Genomic DNA, 26,380 nt, shown 5'->3' on the forward strand with positions numbered 1-26,380 from the left:
CTCGTTAGACCAAGCACTTTGAAGGTTTGGTGGAGAAGCCAAATATCTTGTTAAAAATAAAGCAACCTCAAATGTAACAAGAAGATTTATAGGAGCATCGTAGAGAAGCACAGTTGCTACTATCTTCTGAATTTCTCACAAATAACAGCTCTAATTAGCCTAAGATAGCTCAACTATATTAGCTCGATTTTCTGACTGTCGCTTCCTCTTCACTGCTTTCTTAGAAGAATCCTTTTCTTGTCCCACAGCAGAAGCTCCATCTTCATCATCAGAACTTTCGTCGCTGCTTCTATCAGAAATTTCATCCTCATCACTTCTGTCTTCAGATTCTGAATCATTATCACTGGTAGCCAGATTGATTACGGGTTGGTAACCTGCTATTGCGGATTCAGCAGCTGACACAGCTTCCTGTGTGTGAAGCTCCGCGACACCCAACACTATGTCCATCTCTATGTATTCAGATTCTTGCCCGGTAAGAGCTTCAATATCATATTTCTGAGGATTGTTCTTAGCAGCAAGCTCCAGGTTTTTATTATCTTCAGAAAGGACTCCCAAGAAATCCTTGATCTTTGATAGAACTTGGCTTTTGGGCACAGAAGAGATGTCGGGCTTCTTATCAGGTTTCAAATTTTGGGATTGAATTCCGGCATCTCTATTGCAAAAGAGAAGTTTTGATTCCAAGGGCAAGGCTTCAGCCTCCAAATGAAGCAGATCTTTGTTGTTTGACTGCATTGGCTAAATCTTTTCAGTTCAGCTCAAGCGGAGAAAGTAGCCTGCAAATCAGAACCAAGGGCAACCCACTTGATGATCTCCTATATGTACAACAGAACGCCAAAGATCTGCTGCATTTGAATTAGATTTTCTGACTGTCAGAAAACGGGTTGGAATAGTGAATATCCAAACTTCAAAAGTGTAGAAATAGGAAAACAGCTATTTGAGAATGCAAGTCAACAAAAACATATGAATAAGAAGCGAAGCTTTCGCCTTTCTACAGTGAAGCGCCAATTATACAAAAAAAATTAAAATATTAAATTTGCATATATAAATAACCAAAAACTCAATACTAATAGTAACATCTTAGCAAATATTTCACTGAATATACTGTTTAAGAGAAAAATTAATTGTAATTAAAGAGAGAAAAGAAAAATTAATTGTAATTGTAATTATAGAGAGAAGTTAATATGCAATTAGTTGTATACAAAAACTGAAAAAATAAAATAAAAGATAGAAACAGAAGAAGAAAGACGAGTAGAAAAGAGAGAAAACATAGGTGAAAGAAAACAAAGAAAGAGCAGTTATGCCGGAAATCAGTTGCCGCCGGAAAGAAGAAGAACAACGAAGTCTTACTGCCGGAAGAAGAAAAAGAAAAGAAAGGACTTGCTGCCGGAAAAGACGCCGGAAAACAGAGCCGGAAAAAAAAAGAAAGAAGAAAGAAGAAGAAAGAAGAGAAATCAGTACCAGAAAGTCGAAGAGGAGCTGCGGCTGTGCTGACTGCTGAGAGGGGAAGAAATGGTCTGAAGAGAAGAAACCCTAATGTTTAATTTAACTCTCTTGTTATTTTTATTATTATTATTATTTTACTTAATAATAACAATGAACACAACTTGAAAAGGTGGGTTCTTTAAAAAATCAACACACATGGCTGTCATTGGACTCGTCATAGATAAATACATTTGTAGTTTGGTTTGCATCGATTTTTTTCTTTAAAAAAAATGTTTTTTAAATATTGGAACCAAATCAAATCAATTAAGTCGATTTTTTATCTACTTGATTTTTTATCATTTTTGGTCGGTTTTTTGATTATTTATCGGTTTTTTTTTTAAATATAAGACATTTACTACTAAACACATATTCCGAAGATTACATTTTCTACATAACAGTGTCAAACCAATTGTTCTTTGAGAAATCTATCATTTGCCAAGATATATTGATGATAATTGAATCAAATAGTGATGAATAATTAAGTGTTCAATTAAAAATTAATTATTTTTAATATGAAATAAATTCTTGTATTTAACAAAAGGAAACTACCAATTAAACTAGAATGTAAAGGCAAAGAATTAGATTATTATAATAGTAAAAAACTAGACTAAAAATATAAACGACTAATGCATAAAATTTTAGAAACTTTATATAAATATAAATATATATATATAATTAATTTAAATAGCTACTTCTATTCTATAGTCGGTTCGATTCGGATTTTTCGATTATTTTTTTATTAAAATCAAAACCAAACCTAAAAACTATCGGTTTTCTTGGTCGGTTTGGTTCGATTTTTCGGATTTTTATGAACACCCCCAGATAAATATATCAACTGGACTATTAGGGTTAATAATACTTTGGTACCTCAATTATTGATAAATTTTTATTTGGACCTTGTGATATGTGATTTTGCATATTTAACCTTAAATCAATTGAAATGTGTTCTTTTAATCTCTTTGCTTGTAGATATTCACAACAACAACAACCCAATAAAATTTCACTAATGGGGTCTGGGGAGGGTAGACCTTACCCCTACTCCAAAGGAGTAGAGAGGTTGTTTCCGAAAGACTCTCAGCTCAAGAAAACATAATTATTACGTAATTGTTTTGCCCTTAATTACCCTTGTTTTATGTTAAGCATGTGGTGTTAGTCCTCGTATGACGGTAATATAGTTCTAAAAAGTCAAATATAATCTATTTCTTGCTTAAAAGTACTAAAATATACATGTTAATTAATATATATCTATATCTATCTCTATATTATATTAAAAGCACGAGGTCCTTAGCGAAATGTCATTCACCCTTTTTACCTTTTAAAAATAAATTTTGTATTGGATAAAATTGTAATTTAAGTTACTTTCCTAATATTTAGGAATTTAGAATCAACTTAAATTTTATTTATTAAGAAAAAAAATTATTTATTAAGTTAGTTATATAGGATCAATAATCATCAATATTAGGAGCTTATATTTCTATTTTATAATTTAAACATAATTTTTTAATAATATTTATGAAACTAGGTAAATATTAAATATACTTAGTCAAATATTATAAGAAACAAAAATAAAAAACTTATAATAAATTACACGGTTACACCCGAATACAAAAAGATCCAACACAAATACAACATGTTATTCGCATGCTATGAAATCTTACACAAATATAATGATATTATTTCCTATTTTCTTTTTAAAAAGATATTTAAAGCCGTTATATAATGAAAATTATGCATCAAAATGAACTAAATAAATTTATAATAATTTGGAACAGAACCATAAAAAAGTGAACTAAAACAAAAAATGCACAATTCTTGCATAATAAATATTACTATTTCTTTTACTTATGTGTTTGACCCGTATAAAAGTTATTACTAATAATTATTATATCTTATAAGTAATTTGGGGGTCATTTCGCATTTAAAAGATACATACTTGAAAAGTGTTATCATCTTTTAATCAAATGTGTGAATAATTTTTTTTTTAACAAAAATATTTATCATTTTTCTTAAATCTTAGAAATTTTATACATACATAATTTTAGTATTGTATTTAATATTGATGGTAAGCTAGAAATTTGTGTTTTAGCTAACATTTGGCACTCTAATTACTACATTTTATTCGTGCTTGAGCTCAAATGATGATGATTTGCACTTATTACATATATTATGTCTTGTAGGAGGTGATTCCGAGTTAAGAAGCAATTTTGGAGCTAAGTTGGATAATTTGGAGCTTCAAAGTTTGAGTAAAAGCCTAAGAAATTAAACCGAGATAAAGTTCGGGGGTCGAGGACCAAGTCCAGATATTAAAAATTGAGAAGAAATTCTACTCTGAAAAAATTGAACTATTGCGCCGCATGGAGCACCGCGAGGTGTGGCGTGACAGTGCAAATGGAGGCCTGCCCGACAAAAACCCACTCTCTAAACTTCTCCACAAGCACGGTGCATGGGGCATCGCACTTGTGCATTTCGACAGTTGAATTTTCCTTCTTCGGCTTGGAAATGGTAATTCGTTCGAATCCATTTTTAAATGGTATAGATACACCAAAAATACGATTTTGAGAGAACTTTTGACCTACGAATAATTGGAAAAGCATTTCACAAGAATCTCATCTTCCATTAACTCAATACCCGAGTTTGATTGAATTCATGTTTGCTTCCTTAAATTTATCTATGATGATTTCTCCTACTATTATGGAGTAGTTTTCTTTAGGGTTTTGATAGACATGGTGTATTGATGATTTAATTAGGGATTCAATTCTTGATACTTGCTTGAATCAATTGACACGATTTTGAATTGTATTGTGAAGTTGCTCATTATTTTACTTAATCGAAAGAGGAGTTTAATATTGAATTTCTTTGCATCCTATGCTCTAGTTTAAATTTGTGATTCATTGTGTAATCGAAAGAGCCTCTTGAATTGTTAATTGCAAGAAAATAGGGAAACATTCGTGTGAAGTTACATTTTAGTCTAAAACCATCATTATGGTCGCATCAATGATTCGGAATGCTTCAATTGTATTATTTCGGGAATTAATATTTAATCAAAGATGAACTTTAACTTCAAGTATAATCTGATTATCTAGTGAATTCGTAAAAATCAGTAGTAATTTAGAAGTGAACTAATTCAAGAATTGGATCTCGAGTTAGTTATCTTGCATCTGTCTAGTCAATGGCTCTTACTTCTCCCACTAATATTTGTGTTGCTCAACTCTTGTTTTTCGTGATCGGTTTATAATTGTTTTAATTTTAGTAGTTAATTGTAGTTAATAATTATTCAAATCAAAGTGTCAATCATCCTGGGTGGTAGTTAACTGGGAATTATTTAAATATTATTTAAATCCAATTCATGTGAAGACGATAATTAAACTATACTATTTTTAGCTAGCGATCATAAATTTCTTGTTGTAGTTTGTGATTGTCAAATATACCTAACTAGTTACAGATATCTTATGTTTTTTTTTTTCAAAAAGCATTCGCACCCCTAGTACAATGGAAATATCTCTTAAGTTTTTCATAGTATAGCGGTGTAGAAGTTCCTGTTTGCTAAAAAAATGTTGATTTTTAAAAACAAATAATATATCTGTAATTGAGTCATTATATTTGTGCGAAATTTTTATAGCATAAGATGTGCAAGTGTACAAATAATATAGGTAGGAAGTCATTTTCTGAACATCTAACCAATTTAATTTTATAACCAAAATTAATGAATACTAGCTAAGTAATAAGTATTACTGTCCTATCTTTAGTTTACTTAATAATTTATAATTACCGAATGATATAAATTGATTAGTTTCTATGGATGCAAACTGCAAAGTAGCAAGTATTAGTGTCAACAAAATGCATTTTAGATTTTCTTCTCCGCCTTGCATCAAAGACTTGTTACTTTTTTCTCCACTAAAATATGCTATCTGGAAAGTCAAGAATTTCTTGTTTTGCTAAAGGAGCTACAGTTTCATGTTTCTCAAATCTCATCTATTCAAAAATTCAATAATCAATTACTAAAAATGTCTTCGGCTGAATAAATCACAATTACACACTAAGTTTATGATAGAAGCAGGCAATTTTATAAAGAAAGATAAAACTAAATTACATTTCACTGCCAGAAAAATAATCTTCCCAAAAAATGGCGAAAATAGCAGAGGGAAGGGAGAATTTAGAGCACCGTGAGAGTAGAGAAGATACAATTACATTTACCTGGACAGAGAGTGTAAAACAGACGGCCTTCACTTTCAGTTCCTGAGCGAATAGAGAGAGGGAGGGAGACGTTAAACCCTAGGCAATCGAACAAAAATATTTCGATGATAAAAATTCTGTTGGGAATAGAAGAAAGATCATGGGCTTAGTGGGCTATAATGTTCATCTGATATGCCTATGGGAACAAAGGATTAAGGGTCATATAGCTATTTTTTTTAAATAAATAATTAGTCCAACTTTAATTATCATTTTAATTAAACCAGTCTAAGACTACACGCTTTGTGCATATTTTCGATGTCAATAAGTATATAATTATAAAAATATTATATAAGTAGTATTAAACTATAATTTTGAATTATAATAAAAATAAAATATTCTGATGTCAATAAGTAAATAATTATTAAAAAAATTATGAGTAGTATTAAACTTTGATTTTGAGTTATAATAAAAATAAATATATAACATTCTAAAAATATATATGTTGATCCCAAGTCCAGCCCTATGAAAGTCCTTAGAGTTTTATAAGAATATCTTATAAAAATTATTGTTATTTTTAAGCCTTAATACTAAATAAAATTAAAATAATTACTTTTATCATGATGAGGTTGGCCTGAAGCTCCTACTAGAAAAATTGATAAGTAAAAATATTGACTTAAAAATGATTAATATTAAGTTAATAACATATAATAATAAATTAATATATAAAAATATATGGAGATATTATTTTCTAGAACATTTGTAAAAAAAAGTAGTAATTAATAATAACTCATTGAGAATACATTATTTCTTCTACTGTTTTATCCTTATTATTTAAAGTTTGCATACATTAATAAAAAATAATTATTGACTGTATGTCGTTTTACAGTTATTGAGAAAATTCTATACATTTAGAATAGATGATGTTTGCAAGCCAAAATAATTATTGTGTGTAGTTTTAAATATTATATAAAAGTTTAATAAATAAAATTTTAGTTGATTTTAAAATTTTAAATATTAAAAAAATTAACATGAAAGGTGTTATAGTTGTGGTACACTTCAAATAAGTAAATAATTTATTTAAGGTAAAATATTAATTGATTTAAAATTTTAAAATATTAGGATTTCCTATATAATTCAAATAAAGAGTTATTTAATAACTAAAATTTAGTTGATTTAAAAGTTTTAAATATTAAATAATTAATTAAATTATAATTTTATCCAATGATTAAGTTAAGAATATTTTGCCTTATTTTTCAACTACAATGAGCTATATAGTTATGTTTTTTAATTATTTTTTCATATAGTTGTCCCACATTATATTAAAACTTGAGTTTTAAGTTTTTTTAAGAGTACTCATGATTTTTAAGTGGTTAGACTGGCTTAAAGTTATAGATAGTAAGAAACATGAACTACACTTAATGACATAAGCATATTTTCTAGTAAATAATTATATAAATTGATGTACATACAATCGTTTAAATATTTTATTTGGAAAAAAAGTGTACTACATCGAATAGAGCTTTGAAATACTTTATCAAATGCACATCCTAATTTCTATGTACGTAGAAAAAGAAAAACAATTATAAGAAAATTATTTGAATTATATAAGGTAAACTTACTTGATTTTGATGTCCTAAATATTATGATTTCCTATATCGTAGTTCAAATAAGAAAAACTTTAATAAGTAAAGTTTTAGTTGACTTTAAAGTGCTAAATATTAGGAAAATATTAAATGACTTTTTTGTTACTCCATGTGTTAACTTTACTTTAAAAAGGTAAAATTGACGAACGTTATTTTGCTAATGGCATTTATGCTTTTAATCTACGCGCGATGTGCGCCTATCTCAATGAGTAAATATATATTAAAAATTATATTTAAATTATAAAATAAAAGTATAAATTCATGTGACAATCTTGGAGGGTCTGAAAGTTTTCCTTTTCAATATTTCAAAAGGAAATTATGGTCATTTAACGAAATTGAACAAAATAATTTGGTTAAATAATATATAAGAAGCAAATTAGTCTACTCAACGATCACAATACAGTTTGGTGAAATACAAGTTGAAAGATAGTGATTATAATAATATAAGATAAAATCTTAAATACTAAGACTTTGTACACCATTTAAATAAGGAAAATTCTTTTCACAATAGAAGCAAGAATTTAATAAATAAAATTGTAGGTAAAATAGACCAAAATTCACAAAAAACGTATCAGTTTTTTAATATATTCATAAAAGGCCGAGGCACAACCTATTAACTTGATTGCATGTTCCGATAATCAATAGACTTATATGCTAATATGTTGTCGTAATATTTTAGCCCTTTATTGTTCGTGCAAGGCGAGTACCCATTTCATGGTGTATATAATTCTTTTCCTAATATTTTCTATTTTATTTGTATGGTTCAAGTAAAAAAAAAAAAAAGAGATTGAGGCAAAATCTTAATGTTTTAAAATCCGGGGACTTCCTATGTATTTTAAATAAGGAAAAATTTATAAGTTAGTTATAAAATAAAGACTATAAAAGTAAATAAACTGAAGGCAAGTATAGAGGAAGATTGATATTTTATTCAACTTTCAAAGTTCATGTCCATAATGAACTGAAAACTCATCTATTTATATAAAAAAGGAAGCAGCTGCAAGGCTTTTCTTTAGCTGCTTGTAAGCTGTCTGCATGAACTGTTTTCAACTTGCCTGTTTAATAAGAAGTTGCTGCAAATCATTTCATTGAGCTGCTTGCAACCTGCCTGCATCATCTGCTTGTAGATAAACTTCAACAAAGTACTAAATGGATAATCTTCTTCAGGAAGATTATCTATAGCGGAGTAATAAATGAACATCCACAATATAATTATTTTCATAACACTCCCCCTTGGATGTTCATTAAAAGATAATGTGTCTCATTAAAACCTTACTATGAAAAAATCCTAGTGAAGGAAAAAGAGTACACATATTTAGTAATACGCATTGCTAGCTGCCTCATTAAAAACCTTATAAGAAAAACCCTGTGGGAAAAAACCTTAATAAGGAAAAAAGAGTACATCATGTATTTTACTCCCCCTGATGAAAATCTTGTTTCAAATATTTAAGTTTTCGCATTCCAATCTTGTATACCATCTTCTCAAAAATTGAAGTTGGTAAAGATTTAGTGAATAAATCTACCGGATTGTCACTTGAACGAATTTGTTGCACATCAATGTCACCATTTTTCTGAAGATCGTGTCTGTAGAATAATTCTGGTGAAATGTGCTTCGTTCTATCTCCTTTTATAAATCCTCCCTTCAATTGGGCTATGCATGCAGCATTGTCTTCGTATAAAATTGTGGATCTTTTATCACTTTCCAAACCATATTTTTCTCGAATGAAATGAATCACTGATCTCAACCATACGCATTCCCTACTTGCTTCATGAATAGCTATTATCTCAGCATGATTTAAAGAAGTAGCAACAATATATTGCTTTGTGGAGCGCCATGATATGATAGTACCTCCACATGTAAATACGTATCCGGTTTGAGATCGAGTTTTATGGGGATCAGATAAATAACTTGCATCTGCACAACCAACAAGATCTGCACTACCTTTGTTAGCATAAAACAAACTCATATCAAGGTTTCCCTTTAAATATCGCAATATATGCTTAATCTCATTCCAATGTCTCCGTGTAGGAAAAGAGTTATATATTGCTAGTAAATTAACAGAAAATATTATGTCAGGCCTTGTAACATTAGCAAGATACATAAGTGCACCAATTGTACTGAGATAGGGTGTTTCAGGACCAAGGATTTTCTCATCCTCTTCTGGAGGTCGTAACGGGTCCTTATTCACTTCAAGTGATCGAACAATCATTGGTGTACTCAATGGGTGCGCTTTGTCCATGTAAAAGCGTTTTAAGACCCTTTATGTATAGGCAAATTGATGGATAAAGATCTTGTTTGCTAAATGTTGAATTTGCAGACCAAGACAAAGTTTTGTCTTTCCAAGATCTTTCATCTCAAATTCTTTCTTAATATATTCAATTGCCTTTTGGAGCTCTTCTGGAGTTCCAACAAGATCTATGTCACCAATATACACAGCCAATATAACAAATTTTGATGTCATTTTCTTTATAAAAATATATGGACAAATAACATCATTTATGTAACATTCTTTCAACAAATATTCACTAAGGCGATTATATCACATGCGCTCAGATTGCTTTAAACCGTACAAAGATCTTTGTAATCTGATTGAATACATTTTCCCAAAATTTGAATTTGCTTCAGGCATTTTAAATCCTTCAGGGATCTTCATATAGAATTAATCTAATTAGTCATATTTAAATGGCATGACATCTTCAGGTGTCTGGACTACAGGTCCGATCCTCATAATTTTTTACAATATGTGTGCACTATATTGTATCAAATATATCGTCGACGATCATTTCGTATCAGTTCGCAAACGACATAACTTGTTGAGATATCATCACTTTCTTTATTTTCAGGTACCTAAACTTCTTCCGGAGTTACATGAAATGTTATGTCGTGGGCTCTTCCAAAGCTTATTTCCCCCTTGTTATGATCATTTGCTCCTATTCTTTTCAAGGATTGTTACCTTTGGAACCGATTGGTCTACCACGCTTCATGCGTACAGTAAACTCTATCCTCCAGGGACTTTAATTTTAATAGGAGCATTTGCAGCTGAAATATGATATTTAATTTTGGATCAGCAAATGCTTCTGGCATTTGACTTGAATTATCTTCTAAGCGAGGATCATATTAATGTTAATTCGATTCATATAGCATATTTTCCAACTGTTTTATTCCATCTCCCAAATGTTAGAAAAACTAACATATATGTCAAATCTTCTTTGGAAAATATATCTTTGTGCATTGTGGTAGAGAAATTAATCATATACCACACATCAAAAGTTATTAGATAGTAAAAATATTTGGTTTCTGATCCTAAACCAATTGTGAGGGGATGACTATTCATATTTTGTTGGTCTGATGCATACAAGTGTTGCTGTATGCAATTTAGAAAATCTCAGACCAACACATGAGGCTTTGTTTTCATAAGCAATAGTTTAGCCATTAATCGAAGGTATTCAATGCTAAACTTGCTTGGATATAAACCAGCATCATCAAGATGAATTATCTTGATTTCATAATCTGAAAATTATGCTTTTAATTGAGAAAGACAATTTCAAATGTCAAACTGCAGGTTGACAATAAACATACATGTAACCATCATATATATGCATCTATAAGTGGTTCACATGATAGGTGAATGTGCTCATATTCACCTTTTATATATTTCAAAATTCGGGGATTTTAGTCCCAACTTTAGTTGGTATAATCAAGTTATTATGAGAACAAGCAACACAAGAGAATTCTTGAAGAATCTTCTCGTTCTTCAGTATATGCTTATCTGAATTCTCAAATAGCTCATTTAAAAATGGCAATTGAAAACTTAAAGTTTATCATGGCATGTGTTATCTCTAAGTAAACTTCTGGTTTACTATGGCATAAACTTTTGTATCAGTAAACTTTTGATTTACTGTGGCTACTTTTGTATCAGTAAATTTTTGATTTACTGTGGCTGCTTTTGCATTAGTAAACTTCTGGTATAGTGTGATACATGATGTAGTACAAATTTGAAGAAAAAGACGGGTAACTTCTTACATACATATTTACCCCATATGATTGTGAAAACATAAAGATTTTCAATCTTTCAATCATTTGTAGTCTCAATATGATAGCCATTTGCATCAGTAAACTTCGGGTTTACTACATCATATGTTTTGACCATAATCATATAATAAGAATGACATATTTGTATATAAGCTCTCCGAGAGCCTTCGTTTATTATCCACAATCTAATATTTATTGGACACTACTGGTGTCATGTGTCTTCTAGACAAACATCTAGATCTTTAGGAATTGTTGATACATTTTGTACTATCAAATATTGCTCAGACACTTCTGGTATCATGAGAGAAAATCATAATCAAATAAACAATATAAAGACAATTCTAAATTTATAAATGTAAGAAATCAAGAATTTCAATATTTTTACCACCAACTTTGTGTCTCCTTCAGGGAGAAACGCCATTAACATATGAATATTTTATATCAAAGCAGAAACCACATAGTCATTACATCCTTCAGGGAAATATACATGAGTTGTTATTTTCTTCGGGGTAGTTAATAACAACTAACTATAATATATCAATGTGGTTGTAGTTGAAAGCATTCTACAAGAATAATTTTGCCTTAGAATGATACTTAATAAAATTATCCAAGATGTTTTACGTACAACATGTACGTGCGATAATGATCTTTATGCCACAAAAATAATATTTATATCATTTGTTATTCTAGCTCTTCCGGAGGTGAGTTATGATGTTTCTTCATTCACTACAGGGAATGAAAATGTGCTTCAAAAATAACTTTGAATAGCTTATTATTTTATTTACGCACAGAAAGATAAAGTTTCATAATATTTTCCTGCTTTGGGAGAAAATTTGTGTTACTTCTTCAGGAGCAAATTGAAATACGAAAAATTGAGTATATATTCTCTCAATCATATTACCTCTTCTGGAGGTGAATTGTAATATATTTACATTAAGAGCACGTTCATATTTATGACTTTATTAATATTATCACATTCACTTCAGGGAATGGATTAATATTTATTAGAAATTCTCATCCTTGAGGAAATCGAATATAATTATCTGAACGCGCATTAATCACATCAATTGTGATGCTTCAACCTCTTTTAAAATATTTACTACTTCAGGAGCAAATCGATGTGTGCATATAATATAGAGAATATTTCTCTAGCTTATCTTTAATTGTAACCATAGAAAGCCTAAATTATCACTTCTGGTGGTCATAGGCATATATCACTTCTAGTGGTTAACAAAATTTAGTTACAATGAGATATACGAAACATAACCACTTCTGGTGGTTGTATATTTCTTGCAAACTCTGCTGGAGTTTAAGTGGATCTAACAATGTTATCCACTTTGTAATCCTTTATTAAGATAATTAGGATGAAAACAAATACCAAAATAGGTACTATATACATAACATATAACCAAGCAAGCGATGATAATGATATTAAAATATAAGCAAAAGGCTCAAATTAAATTATGCAAATTTGGCCACACCAGATGTAAGTGATATCTATATCACTACTGCCAAGAAGAAAAACTCACCACCTCAAGGATATAATCTGCCTTATGATGCTCGTTATGAACAAGATCTAACCACGGACATAAGAGTGTCGCCTTACATCGGAGACGAACACTGAAATAGAAATTAAATTCGAAGTAAGTGCTCAAAATGGCAGAGTCTCGTGCTGATAACGTGTTATAAAATAAAGACTATAAAAGTAAATAAACTGAAGGCAAGTATAGAGGGAGATTGATATTTTATTCAACTTTCAAAGTTCATGTCCATAATGAACTGAAAACTCCTCTATTTATATAAGAAAGGAAGCAGCTGCAAGACTTTTATTTAGCTGCTTGTAAGCTGTCTGCATGAGCTGCTTGCAACCTGTCTGTTTAATAAGAAGCTACTGCAAATCATTTCATGGAGCTGCTTGCAACCTGCCTGCATCAGCTGCTTGTAGATAGATTTCAACAAAGTACTAAATGGATAATCTTCTTCAGGAAGATTATCTATAGCGGAGTAATAAATGAACATCCACAATATAATTATTTTCATAACATAAGTCAAATTTTAGTTGATTTTAAAGTCCTAATTATTTGGAAAGTAAGTAAAAATTACTATAATTTTATCCAATGTAATTGAAAATTGAAAAATAGTTGGTTGTAACCGTTTTAACCGCGTACGCTACATTTTAGTCTCTAGATGAATTGTTCAAATGCCTTATGTTTAATTCCTAGATTACATTTTGCCATGTGACAGTATTTCTTCCCGGTGATGCTACGTTTAAAATAGCAGATTTTGACCATGTACATCCATAACCTCATGTCCTCTACTTTGAAGAAAAAGGCATAGAAAATAAGAGAGAAATCTCCTCCAAATTGATTCTTTCTTGGGGTAAGGTGGTACGCCAATGCATCAATGTTCTCTGATTTCTTAAATTAACAAGATGACTTCTTTTCCTTTTATTAGAGTTTCTTTAAGATACCTACATATTTACATCCAATAATGCTGATTTACAATGTTGGGATCATGTCTATGCCTTTTAACATGATCAAGGCTACTTATGTGTATACAAGGTATGTACTGAAATACTACGTCATCAGTTTATGTAGCATAACTTATTGAGGAATTCTTAACAATCAGGGGATTCTCTGAAAACCTTGATTTGAGGATATCTTGTGCTGTAGCATAAAGTTCCCTTTTATTACTTCTTCTATAGACCGTTTTCCTATTAGGGATCTCAATGCTGCTTTCACCTGGTGGCCTATCAAATCTTTCTTGCATTGTTTCACTACCAGTGTTTCACTGCAGTTAAAAATATGTTTTATACTTTTCGAATTTGGTCCAAGCTTGTGCCTTCTAGCCAATATCTTAGCAAGGTGCCTTCTACCACTACATGTGTACATAAATCAACTAAATTTCTTAACTTTTCGCAGTCGGTCATACTTCGGTATTGTGCAAGATTAGAGCGGTTATTAACAAGAAAATTTGTGTCTTAGCTTCCCCAAGAAAAGGTATTTATAAAACAGCCAGCCCAGTGCACTAAAATCTCACCATATGCGAGGTACAGAAAGGGAAGGAATCCGATCACATTGGGGTCTGTGGTAAGCAACTGTTTCTATTACTTGAACCCGTGATCTTACCAAAATATTGGAGACCATGGAAATTTACACCCTGCTCAATTTTATCTATAAGATTGGTACTGTGCCCCTCCACATTCCCCTGTCAGAATTCTATAATAAGAAACTACAGAAATGAATAGAATAAACAGCCACAGAACCTTATCCCCTAGTGATAGCACATTATTTCGCTGACAGGTGAGGTTCTGGAGATCCTAACCTTCCTCCCCATAGAGGAAACAGTAATTATGTTTCTAATAGTACTAACAATCTCGAAAAGCCAAAAGACAATTAAGAAAACAAACCAAAAACCTATTGGTTTGAGACTTCCCTCCTAGTGAAGTTGCCCTTCGAACAAGAGTTAATTCCGAGGGAATAGGTCTGTACTTTGCTTCAGTTTTGTGTGGAAACCCTTCAGAAACTTTAGAACTAAAGTAAACTGTTTCAAATAACTAAGCTTCCTCGAGTATAAAATGAGATGTGGATAAAAGTAATATGAAAAGGAAACACAAACAATATACGAGGGACTTTGGAAAAGCAGTTTTGAGCACACCAGAAAGCACAGCACATTGAAGCATTTTATTAGGGTATCCCAACATCATCTAGAAGTCCAAATATAAGTAAACCGACTATATAACAAAGATGTCTTCATAGGACTCCCCAATTAATATGATCTCCAATAAGCAATTATTACAAGACAGCAATACCTCAACTAAATAAATTTAGCTTTGGAACCAAACTCCTTCCTCCCTACCTTTGGCGATCAAAGCTAAGCTTATTGAACTCATTTTCACATGTACCATCTAAGCATAACGGCAGGGGTCAGGAATCATCATTGCTTTTATTTTTGTCTGCATCCTGACGCACAAATTGCCCTCGCAAACATGTACCATCTAAGCATAACGGCAGGGGTCAGGAATCATCATTGCTTTTATTTTTGTCTGCATCCTGACGCACAAATTGCCCTCGCACACGTGGCCTCTGTTCTGCGAGTCTCTTTCTACTTTGGTACCGGACCTAAAATATATGGAAAGATAATCCAGATAACTTTTGCTCTGTCATTTATTGGCTGTTCAATTGCTTCAAAATCAAGATACGCTAAACAGTTTGAATCACAGTTTAAATGGTAAAAAACTTGTCATTTCACTGATTAGACGTAGCAGGCAAAGTTGCATCAGACTTCATGTGAAATTTTTTGAATGCAAGACTGTACTATGATAAAAAGGAAAAATAAAGAAAAAAGTAATGGGAATAGGTATGCTGAAAGGCATAAAAAGAAAGCTTAAAGTGAGATTTCGACAGACTACAGAATCTGGTTAGATCTAAGCAGGACTTCAATTATGTATGGCAATCATAGAAATGATCCAGTCACAATTACCTTTTTCTCAAAGCACCTTTCCTTCCTCTTTTGCCGGAATTTAATCAAAGCAGCCACTCTTTGAGCCGAGTGATCACTTCTGCTTGCACTTCCACTCACGCTGCCAATTTCACATTTTTCACCTGCTTCATTTTCAGCAACAAAATTTGTTCCTTCAGCAATTAGAGCAGTGCTGCTACCATTTTGGCCACTGCTTCCATTTTGCCCATTGCTTCCATTGTTACTTCCTGATGCACTTCCATAATTAGCAGCGTTTCCTTCAACAGGAGTTCCTACCATGTCAGATGTTCTGAAATTTGGAGCAGCTCCAACAGCATTTCTCATGGATGAATCATCAGTGTCAAGCAGCTGTTGCTGCTGCTTCAGGTCAAGTACATGGTGGTGATGGTGATGGTAGTGATGATGGTGGTGCTGAACTTGGGCCTGCTGCTGCATCGCCCTTGCTTGGGCCAGAGCTGCCTTTCCTGGAACCATAGGTTGAAGAGAAGAATTATGACCATGTTGCACTGGTTGAAATGCGGAACAGGTATGGGCATTGACTGCAGGTTTGGTTATTGGCTTGTCAGTTAATGTTTCATGTTTGACAAAGAAATTATTTGTCGAGGAGCCCATGTCATTGTTGTTACTACTTCCATTTGAGCGCTGGTTAGGGGTACTGCTTGACTTCGATCGCAAATTATGAAGTGATTCTGTTTTTGCAACTTCTGAGCTATTATTAACTGGTGAACAGCTGCCCACATTCCCAGTTGGAGCCTGATTAGCATTTGAAGCGGCATTATACCTGCATGTGAAGAGATTCAATTAGCAACTGTAGTTTCTTCAGGATATTGAGTTTTAGTAACAGTTGAATCACATGCCTAGAGAATGCTGAAAGGTCTGAATGCCTGAGTATATTGCGCTCTTGCACACTGGTCCCAGTTTCTCCAACATCTCGAAGCTGCTTCAAACTAAGTTCAACAGAAGGCATGTCTTTACTGTCATAGGTGGCTATTTCTTTGATGTTTGTGATCTTGGAAGGATCTTTCAGAACTTCATTGGCCATACTTTCTACTAGAGGAGTGCCGGTTTTGGTGTGATCACCCCTATAACCAACATCCTTGCCTTTCAGGTCATCTTCCCGTGTTTCCTTGTTGTGCTTGAGGTTTCTAACCATTTTCTCACTATCCTTGGGGTCTAATTCCAAATGTGTGTCCTTCATAGGAGCGGCTAAATCATCCATAGCTTTACCTGATCGGCCTTCAAGCTCTGGAACATTAGTGACACCTATGTTCAAATCTTTACCCATTCTAGCATTTCCTGAGATGTAAGCCACAACATAGATATATATAATGGATTAAATGATAAACGCAATAGCAAAAGTAAACAGCATAAAAAGAATTTGATCTGAGATTTTTTGTTATTCCCATGGGGCTTGGAAGAGCCACACCTACCATGTTCATCCTTCTCATTGTGGCACTCTCTGGGGGCAGTTGCAGGCACCCAGGTAGCACTAAGTGCTTCTGGCCTTGAATGGACAACCTGGGCACAAGTGCTATCAGGGGGATCGGCCAATTCATTCCATGGTGACATGGGTTGGGGGCTGTCAACTTCTATGGCCCTTTTGGACCACGAACTCTGCTAAAAAAAAAGGAATAATAATAAGAGGATTTATAATGGAAGAAAGCTACTGCAAGCCCTATCTGCATTCCTAACATCAGAAGTTGGATCTGGGATGTTGGGAGTTTACGATTCCGGAGTTTGCTACAATAACTTAGACAGAATTTACACACATGACCGCACTATTCAATTTCTGATGCCCATAAATATGCAAAATGAATTATCCTGTTCATGGTCTGTCAAATAGGCAGGTCAAACTAAATTTGGTGGGTGGCTTAAAGCTGGTTTAGACAATGAATGTGTCATGATCCAAGCTAAAAAGTTTACTCGAGTCAAAGATAGGTTGGGTCAATTTCGACTAAACAATGGGTCAAACCATTACAATGAGAGAGTGTGTGAACAGAGAGATACAGCCACAAACCAAAACAAATGTTTTTCTTATGTTTATAGAGTAAAAGTAAGTGAACACGTTGACAAAAACACCCCTAACTAACCAAATGAATTTAACTTCTATTAGTTGACAAAGTTTTCTTATTGATCGATTTTGATGTATTAGGCGCCCAAGTTAACCCAATGATTTGGATGAGTCAATTTTTGAGCTGTCCCAAATTGAACCATCCATGAATATATTCCTCATTTAGCCAAACAAAGAATTTTTTGATGATTTTTATTTATATGCAAATGTGATTCTAAGTTTCTAATTTAAATTTAATAGTTAGTTGTCCAATGCTAAATTTCTAATTTTATATTCCTAATACTAGCATTTTCACCCATAAAATTTGCCTAACAATTAATGCTTTGTTTTATTAGCTGTGTATTTTTCAATAAGCTAAATTCCTTGATCGCTACTCAAACTTGGCATGACTTGTAAGGACATCTTAAATTTCCTAGTGACCATTTAAACACCCTTACCTTGACAAAGGTGCCCGTGTCTATAAGACCAAATGCATGAAATACACTTGCTACTGACTGACACGGCAAGCGAACTAATTATTTAACGACACGTGTAATTTGAAAGAAAAAAATAAGAAGTCATGTAACTAAGAAAAAGAGAGAGACAAAACCTATTACCCACGCCCTTAAGTCCCCTCCCTTTCCCCACCGCTAAGCTATCCACCACCTTCTTTTTCATCATTTCTTCTCATATAATCATCCTCTACTCCTCACCACCATACCCTTCTTTTGTTTCTTCGATGAAAAATGATGTCAGCAGCCGAATAAAGTTAAAAAGTGCTAAACAACTCTTTGGCGGAGCATCTTTCCAATGCAACCCAACGCAATAATCAAGCAGAAATTAGCGAGCAACCCTTTCTTCCTTCATTTAGATCTGGGTTTCAACTTTAAGTTTGAAATTGATGTTTTTGAGATTTCTACCAGATCTAACTTTAAGATATTCTAAATTTTGAGCTACTGTCTACCAGAAGTCAGAAACTTAGAACACAACCCTTTGAAATTTTGGTTTCTCTCTGTCAATCGACTCCGGTCAAAGTATTTGAAGTTGGTTGACCGAATCCCAAACATATCCCGCACCCATCCCAGTGTCATATCGAGACAGGTTCGGCGTCAAAAATGAAGAGTCCGCGCAACTTAGCTTTCACGCACACACTTTGCCATGCCAGACGCTTGTATTCAAGGGGCACATATATGCCAAGTAGAGGTGTAAATCCGGTTAGTTGGAGTGTCTAACTTACAAATCATGGCAGGTTTGAGTGGCTATCTAGGAATTAACCTTTTCTTCCCTTTTGTTTTTGATAACCGTAGTGTCCGGGCCAGCTTACACACACCTCGACTAATTCCCCATGATACCTCCCACCAACAAAGGAATTAACCTTTTCACTACCACATTTTAGGCCTTTTCAAAATAGAGAGGCTGAATCTTATAAATTAATCTACTTAAAAGAGTTGATTGACCAGCTTTTGTCAAGATGCACCACCCAACACCTTAGTCCATTTGCTTAAGTGATGCGAATCGTGAAATCCTACAAGCCTTCTTCAAAGCTTAAGCAGTGCATCTTTGATACCACTGTTTTTATAGGTATCTACATGTAGAGGTTTCTATGCAACACATACATGAATTATTAGTTTTATCATAAAATGTGAAAAGATTTTTAATCTTTCAATTCATAATAACTATAGTATAATAGGAACATTTTATTAAGCATATCTTTTAAGGGGATATCGTAATAGGTAAGTACAAGTTCTATCAAATTGAAGGAAAGGTTCACGTGCGCAACCCAATAAGTAAAAGATAAAGGGATAGAATCAGCCTTTCTTGGTCAAGCTTATAACGAAGATATAGGGGGTGGGAATCTATGCAAATTCAGAACAAGAATAAGTGGTAGTGCAATTACTTAAACTAGATTGGAGGTAACTGTCAGATACCCTATAGTTTTTTCCTCAAAGAAAAAGGGAATCTTAGAGATCAAGACCATGCTTGATTTGGATTACGCATGAGCCAATCCATTTTTCTCTGATTTAGTCATTTTCATTAGTCACAATCGCACTCTTAGGCTGAGCTACTATCTCAATAAAACTGATTTTTTCTATCTGAGAAATATGTATGGTGCCAACCCTTAGGACCAACTGCAGCCTTTGAAACTCGAGGAAATGGCCCCTCCTCTCTATCCTTCTCCACTTAAATATCAAACTTAGTTCACATGGTGCAGGGCTCGAACATGTGATCTAGGTCACAAGTTCAATAGAACTGACAACTTTGATGAACTATATATGATCACTTTTCCATATAATCAGAAACAGTTAACATTATCCAAAACAATCATGCCGGATATTTCAGTAACTACACCAGCATAAATTGGTTGACCATATCATTCTACAGAGCTATTTAGAAGTACTAGGGCAATCTCAGAAAAAAGAAGTATTAGGGCAATCATATATATAAATGTATATATATGGACAGTTGCTTATCTATCACATTAAGTCTAGAAATGCTCATTAAGTAAATGACCACTTAAAAGCACTTTTGTATAAGGAATGTTATGTGGGCTATTAGAGAAAAATTAATCTGCAAGCGCTGCTTGGAGAAGGGGGTAAAGTAGCCTATTGGCCATGAGAGAAACAAGTTATTGAAAAAACCTTGTGGGTGGGATTGTGCGGAAGCAATGACTACCCAGGAGCTGGATTTTGAAGCTGCTATTTGTATGATACAATATATTAATGAATTGGTCATGCCATCAACATACCCAGAATTTTGAGAAAGACACTGAAATTTCAACGAAATGCCCGACACCTAAAAATTATTAACTTCCTTTTACTTGAATTATTCCAACTTAAGATACTATTTGAAAAGAAGAACAAACTGTGTTGTCCCCCTCTTTTTCCTATAGGGGAAATGCAAAGTGACATAGAGACCACTGATAGAAGAGAATCATGCCAAACTATAGCCGTGAAGAAAGAATACCTGGGTGCCACTTCCATTGTCACTTCCATCCCGGTCATCCAGATCAAAGCTCCCATTCTCAGCTTCATCATTGCTGTCAGTGTTATTCAACGATCCTTCAACACTTTTAGATTTCGTAGACTTCTGAGTCTGTATGCCACTTTCACTTCCGCTTCCACTTGACTGAGGAGAGAATGAGAAATCAATGCAAAATGGGTTACTCAATGTGCACTTCCTGCTAGTGTCTTTCTAAGACAACATGAAGAGAAGAGGTCTACAAGAATGACAGGTTAAAAATTCCAGTTTCAAATGGAGTCAAATAAGGTGCTTCCAAACCAAGGATCAGTTCCGAGGTTTAGGAGGGCATTCCGTAAAGTTCTAGTTACAAATGAAGATGACTGCATAAACTTACACTATGGCATTTCCTCCAAACATGCTGCCAGAGATTTTTTAGCTCATTCTTTCGAATAGGCTTCACTAAAAAGTCAACCGCACCCTTTGACAAACACTTAAAGACGATACCCATAGAGTCATTAGCAGACATCACTGCACATAAAACTCATCAGGTGTAGCACTTAAAAGTATCATATTGTCAAAATATTAAGCAACATTTGAATATTAGTAAGCAAAATAAATATGTGGGAATGATACTCACTAATCACCGGAACATTCTTGCGAGTTTTGTGATTCATAATCTTTGCCAAAAGACCAATGCCTGACAAATAAGGCATGGCCACCTCCGTCAGAACAAGATCAACATGGTTAGCTAGATCTCCTAGAATCCTCCATGCTTCAAGGGCGTTTCCAACAGCTGTAACTGCCATTATTTCATCGTAATAGATTTGATAAGAATAACAAAAAGACTGAGAATAAATCAAGAATATAAAAAATAAGCAAGTCCTGATTCTCTCTCAAACAATTTTGAGCTTCAAAAATCGTAAGAGATATCCAAGAAAAGAAATATTATCTGAGAACTAGAATTTCCCCTCTAACTAGTACGTACCCTCTTATGCATATTTACCTGCTTCACTTTGCAAGCACGCCAACTTACTTGGCAAGTAAGCATATAAGAAAAGAGAGTAATGGAAGCAAATGATGGTTGGGGCTCAAGTGCTCCTTTCAGAGCATCAAGTAATAGCATGAACTAAAGAAGCATAAAAGAGATGCATAGTGTCTTCTTAGGCTTCTGAATAAAAAAGATGCACATATTTGTTCTTAAGTGAATGTTGCACATATATAGATTACTTGTACATATAGTAGGAAATTACTCCATCCAGATCCTTTGACAAGGGGGATTTTGAAGGACAAGTATTATAACTATAGTGTAGCTTTCACTGAGGGAAGATAACCTTCAAACTATGATGCATATAACAACAGTTAGTACTACTACACCTCAATCATGAGCAAATTGGGATTGGCTATATGAATCATCACTGACCATATCGATTTATTTCAGCTCAGCTCAAACCAATATTATACAAAATAAAATAGAAAAAAGAATAAAAAGTACCAGAAGTTCCATATGTTTTCTACTGGCAAATAAATTTCAGACAAGATTAAAGGACTTATAGAAAACGCAAGACCTAAAGTAGATGCACTAACATGACCAAAACATACTTCGAACTGTTTAGTATCACCAATATAGATCTTTTTCCTCCATTATGCTTTATTTTTCGTACCTATGAATTGGTGCATCTAAGGTCGACACAGGATATAACCAATCCATCTCAAACAACATTCTCTCATTTTATCCTTTATGTGCATCACTTGCATCTTATACCAAATGTAATCACTTTTAAACTTGCATAATTTTGTATGACCGCACACCAATATTAGCATCGGTATCAACAACATACATTGTTGTTGATACCGATGCTAATATTGGTGTGCGATCATACAATATTATTTGATATCTTTAGCGGCCCAACATTCACTCCAGTATAACATTGCTGGTCTTATAATCGTTTCATAGAAGTGAAAGGTATCCTTCTATCACATAAAACTCCGGTAGCACTTCTATGTTTCAACCATCTTATTTTGATTTTATGTGTAACATTTTCATCTCCCTTACCATTCTTTTGAAGACTATATGCAATTGATGCACCTTCTCCTTAAATCCTCTACACAATCCTCATAATCTAAGTTGATCGGACTCATCAGTTTCGTTGTCGCACCCGTGTCGATACGTCACTGGCGCTGGTGTGGGTGTGGAATTCGTACTAGATCTGGTTAATGGATTTTGGGTACTTTGACCAAAAGCTAGGGAGGAATTCGAGACAAGATACAATTTGATTTCTGAAATCAAGACAAAAGTTAGGGTAACTTTGACGTATGTTATCGTTGGTGAAGGCCTTGAATGGATCCTGCAGTTCATACTTCTTTCCCTATTTTTTCTTTTTTGAGAAAGAAGAAAAGAGCTTTAAAAAGGGACTTGAGACAAACGAGTGTTCAATGAAGGGAATCGGGAAATGTTCAGGGGTATAGAGTTCAAAAATGAGACTTGCGTTTATCCATTAAAAAATAGTGGACTTTTTCTCCACTATAAGCAAATCAATATAGTGAAAGCTTGACACATTGCTAAGTCTTCAAGAGATTTTATTTCTATAAGAATTAGAGTTCCAATGCAAAATTATATTGTAAATGAAACATAACTATGCAAAAGTTATTTCTTATAGTATTAATATGTCTCGTATTTTAGGCAATACTTTTATAATTCTATTTTTGATAATTGAATTATTTTTAGCCGAATCCTCACACCTGTATTCCCGAATCTTAAATTTAGATCATGAAGGATCCGATCTCTAGATCCGCACCTGTATCGTACACCCCCACCCGAGCCCGAGCAACTTAGCTTACGACTATATATTCTGGAAACCACATTCAAAAGGGTTCTCCTGTGTTGAAACATATGTTACATTGTCAATTCAAACTAAATTTACAGCAAGAAAATAATATCTAAAGTAAGATTGTTCGGTAACTCAATGCAGGAAACATTCCCAGCTCAAAACATCAGGAAAGGAAAGGAAAAGGAAGTATATTTAGTTTCACTTGATTGTTGCTCTAGTGGTAAGCACCCTCCACTTCCAACCAAGAGGTTGTGAGTTCGAGTCACCCCAAGAGCAAGGTGGGGAGTTCTTGGAAGAAAAGAGCCGAGGGTCTATCGGAAACAGCCTCTCTACCCCAGGGTAGGGGTAAGGTCTGCGTACACACGACCCTCCTCATATCCCAGTAGTGCGATTATACTGGGTTGTTGTTGATGTTTGAGTAAAATTTCAAGTGTATGTTTTAGAAACATAAAATTTAATGTATCTTAGAAGCCAAGAAACTTCATAAAACCTTTAACTCAAGACTGACAGCTGTAACATCAAAGTTCAGCACGAGAGTGACCTGAAACTTAAAAATTCATTAACAGGAAAAGATATGGCAACACCAAGTTTCTGGTACAAAGCTAATATCAACTTATGCATATGTTTTGTGCACACACACACACCAAACACTGGATAGAAGAAAAGTTGCCTCTGCTGAGGTACTCATGACAGTTTTAGGATAAGCAAGCAATAAGAACAAACCTTCATAGCTGCAGTTTCGAAGCAATGCACTAACAACATGACGAGTTGAATCATCATTTTCCACCAGCAAAACCTTGAGGGATCTAATTGGAAGAAAACGGTCCCACCTAACCAAAGGCCCTTGAGGCTGTTGCTGCTGTGTTTGTAGAACAGCCTGCACATGCACCAAATCCCTCTGTGTTTCATTCCCACCTTCGACATCCTCATTAATCCTTGACTCATCTTCCTCTGAAAGCCCTTGTCCTTCACCAGTCATTCCATCCCTTACTCCATTCTGCCCATCCTGTATGCTATGACAATTGAGTTCCACCAACCCTTTAGTTGGGGGACCATTGGAGTCCATCCGAATTCCTCTCATCAACCAGATTCAAAAAGTCCAATGATGAATAAGGCAGCGGATTGAGTCGGTGCAAAAACGTCTAATTTAGAAGAAAAGTTGCACATAACGTTGTCTTCAAGTACCAACCTTTCAATGAAAGGGCTCTTCAACAAGTCCTTAACCAAAATGCATGAATGTCAACATTTTATTTATAAACAACTGATAAATGGAACATACATGGGGATAAATAATCAAACATCCAACTAATGCGCTTTACTTTACACAAAAAAACATGTTTCTTAAACTGTGAAAAAATATTTACAAAATGGAACCCCAAAGAAAACCTACACCAAGTAGGCTCAACCTTATGCACCCAACAACAACCTCCTCTCCCGGTCTCCCCTGCCTCGATTATCATCAGAATAAGCTCATCTTTAATTGATAGAGAAAACTATCAATTTTATATCCTCGAACTTGGGCCTAATCATGAATCACAAGCTTCTTATTTTTACAACAACAACTACATCTAAGTCCCAACAAGGTGGGTAGACTATATGAATTGTGATTCTTTATTTTTACAAAAACAACTATGCCTAAGTCCCAAATAAGTTGGGGTCGACAACATGAATCCCCACTGACCACATTACTCCTTAGAACTCATCTCATGTAAATATTATACACATAGAAGCTTCTTATAATTATTGTCATTTTTATTAATATTTGAGATGGATCTATAAACAGAACTATATTTTATAAAATAAATAATTATCGATCACAAACTTCCATTGAATTGTAAAAGTAACTGATTACGTTTCTTCTCCATTAGGCAGCAAAAGTGAATTCAACTGAACAGCAACATAAAACTTAAATGTGCTGGGTTGAAATCTCGGTGCTTTCCGTTCACATGAGAATCAAACAATCAAGCTAAAATCAAGATCTTAAATACAAAAACAACTTCCTCTATATGAAACAATGCATCTCATGTTCCAATAAAATTCACAAAAAGTCAATATACAAATCCAAGCTTTAGTCCATTTTCCAATTTTAAAAAGAAATAGAAACGAAACCCCAAAAAATAGAAGGAAAAAAAGAAGAAGAGGAAGAAGAAGAAAACAAATCAAAGTCAACAATTTTTCAGAGAATAAACAATGCAACTCCTCCATAAAATTACCTTATGGGCCTCGTTAATGAGAAAGAGAAGCTTCCACTGATACTGTCTACTACTGCAATCGGTTCACAGGAAAAGGGGCTCCCAGAAAGTTGACGAACAAATTTGTGTATAAAGTCCAAATTCTATTATTTCATCCCACTATTGTAGACTCATTTTCTTCGAATTTCTTCTTCTAGGGTTTGCTATTTATGGGGGAAAAAATATAAATTTGTTAAGGGGATTTTTGGCTGGTTGAGAAACGGTGATAGGCTAAACTCTAAAGCAAAAGATGAGAGAGAAATTTAGAAGGTAGTAGTATGATATTATATTCGTGATGACGTGGCGGTGTAAGAGGCCAGGCGAGGTGACAACTAGGAGACACGTCGGAGTGAATTGTTTGACGTGGAGGTAAATCTAAAGACGGGCGCTGAATTGAGTAGGGCGGATCTATTTGATTTCTCTCGGATCCGATATAGGGACACGTGGCTGCCTGTGTGATTAGTTTTATATATTTGGGAGAAAGAAAACTTAGCTGGACC

The 26,380-nt window shown here is 33.7% G+C and overlaps 2 protein-coding genes across 7 annotated transcripts; both read right to left on the reverse strand.

Annotated features, from left to right (window-relative positions):
- Positions 1 to 25: 25 nt before the first annotated feature.
- Positions 26 to 1,609, reverse strand: LOC108942774 (uncharacterized). 4 transcript variants are annotated; one of them, XM_018774695.3, is made up of 2 exons: positions 1,459 to 1,609; positions 26 to 842 (listed from the first exon to the last, which is right to left on the reverse strand). In XM_018774695.3, the coding sequence occupies exon 2, from the start codon at positions 730 to 732 to the stop codon at positions 160 to 162; it is 573 nt and encodes a 190-aa protein (XP_018630211.1). In that variant the 5' UTR covers positions 733 to 842; positions 1,459 to 1,609; the 3' UTR covers positions 26 to 159. The 4 variants fall into 4 exon arrangements, with proteins under 4 accessions (XP_018630211.1, XP_018630214.1, XP_018630212.1 ...); XM_018774698.3 differs by having other exon boundaries at positions 26 to 839; positions 1,459 to 1,582; XM_018774696.3 differs by having other exon boundaries at positions 26 to 866; positions 1,459 to 1,551.
- A 13,364-nt stretch (positions 1,610 to 14,973) lies between these two features.
- On the reverse strand, positions 14,974 to 26,127 carry LOC104086186 (two-component response regulator-like PRR37). 3 transcript variants are annotated; one of them, XM_070175111.1, is made up of 10 exons: positions 25,863 to 26,122; positions 24,373 to 24,867; positions 21,459 to 21,620; positions 21,216 to 21,349; positions 20,825 to 20,986; positions 17,241 to 17,427; positions 16,674 to 17,106; positions 15,811 to 16,597; positions 15,296 to 15,449; positions 14,974 to 15,206 (listed from the first exon to the last, which is right to left on the reverse strand). In XM_070175111.1, exons 2-9 carry the CDS (start codon positions 24,728 to 24,730, stop codon positions 15,345 to 15,347), a joined length of 2,328 nt encoding a protein of 775 aa, XP_070031212.1. In that variant the 5' UTR covers positions 24,731 to 24,867; positions 25,863 to 26,122; the 3' UTR covers positions 14,974 to 15,206; positions 15,296 to 15,344. The 3 variants fall into 3 exon arrangements, with proteins under 3 accessions (XP_070031212.1, XP_070031213.1, XP_070031211.1); XM_070175112.1 differs by having other exon boundaries at positions 14,974 to 15,449; positions 17,241 to 17,424; positions 25,863 to 26,127; XM_070175110.1 differs by having other exon boundaries at positions 14,974 to 15,449.
- Positions 26,128 to 26,380: the final 253 nt, after the last annotated feature.

Source organism: Nicotiana tomentosiformis, chromosome 5 (assembly GCF_000390325.3).
Source record: "Nicotiana tomentosiformis chromosome 5, ASM39032v3, whole genome shotgun sequence".
In the NCBI taxonomy this organism is placed as follows: Eukaryota; Viridiplantae; Streptophyta; class Magnoliopsida; order Solanales; family Solanaceae; genus Nicotiana; species Nicotiana tomentosiformis.

Excerpts from the sequence above, each read along its gene's own strand:
- LOC104086186 (XM_070175111.1), bottom strand. The coding sequence starts at position 24,730 with ATGAGAGGAATTCGGATGGACTCCAATGGTCCCCCAACTAAAGGGTTG. Across the intron at positions 21,621-24,372 it reads TCGAAACTGCAGCTATGAAG|TTACAGCTGTTGGAAACGCC; the intron begins GTTTGTTCTTAT and ends AAATAATGGCAG. Across the intron at positions 15,450-15,810 it reads AAAGGTGCTTTGAGAAAAAG|GTCCGGTACCAAAGTAGAAA; the intron begins GTAATTGTGACT and ends CATATATTTTAG.
- LOC108942774 (XM_018774695.3), bottom strand. The coding sequence starts at position 732 with ATGCAGTCAAACAACAAAGATCTGCTTCATTTGGAGGCTGAAGCCTTG.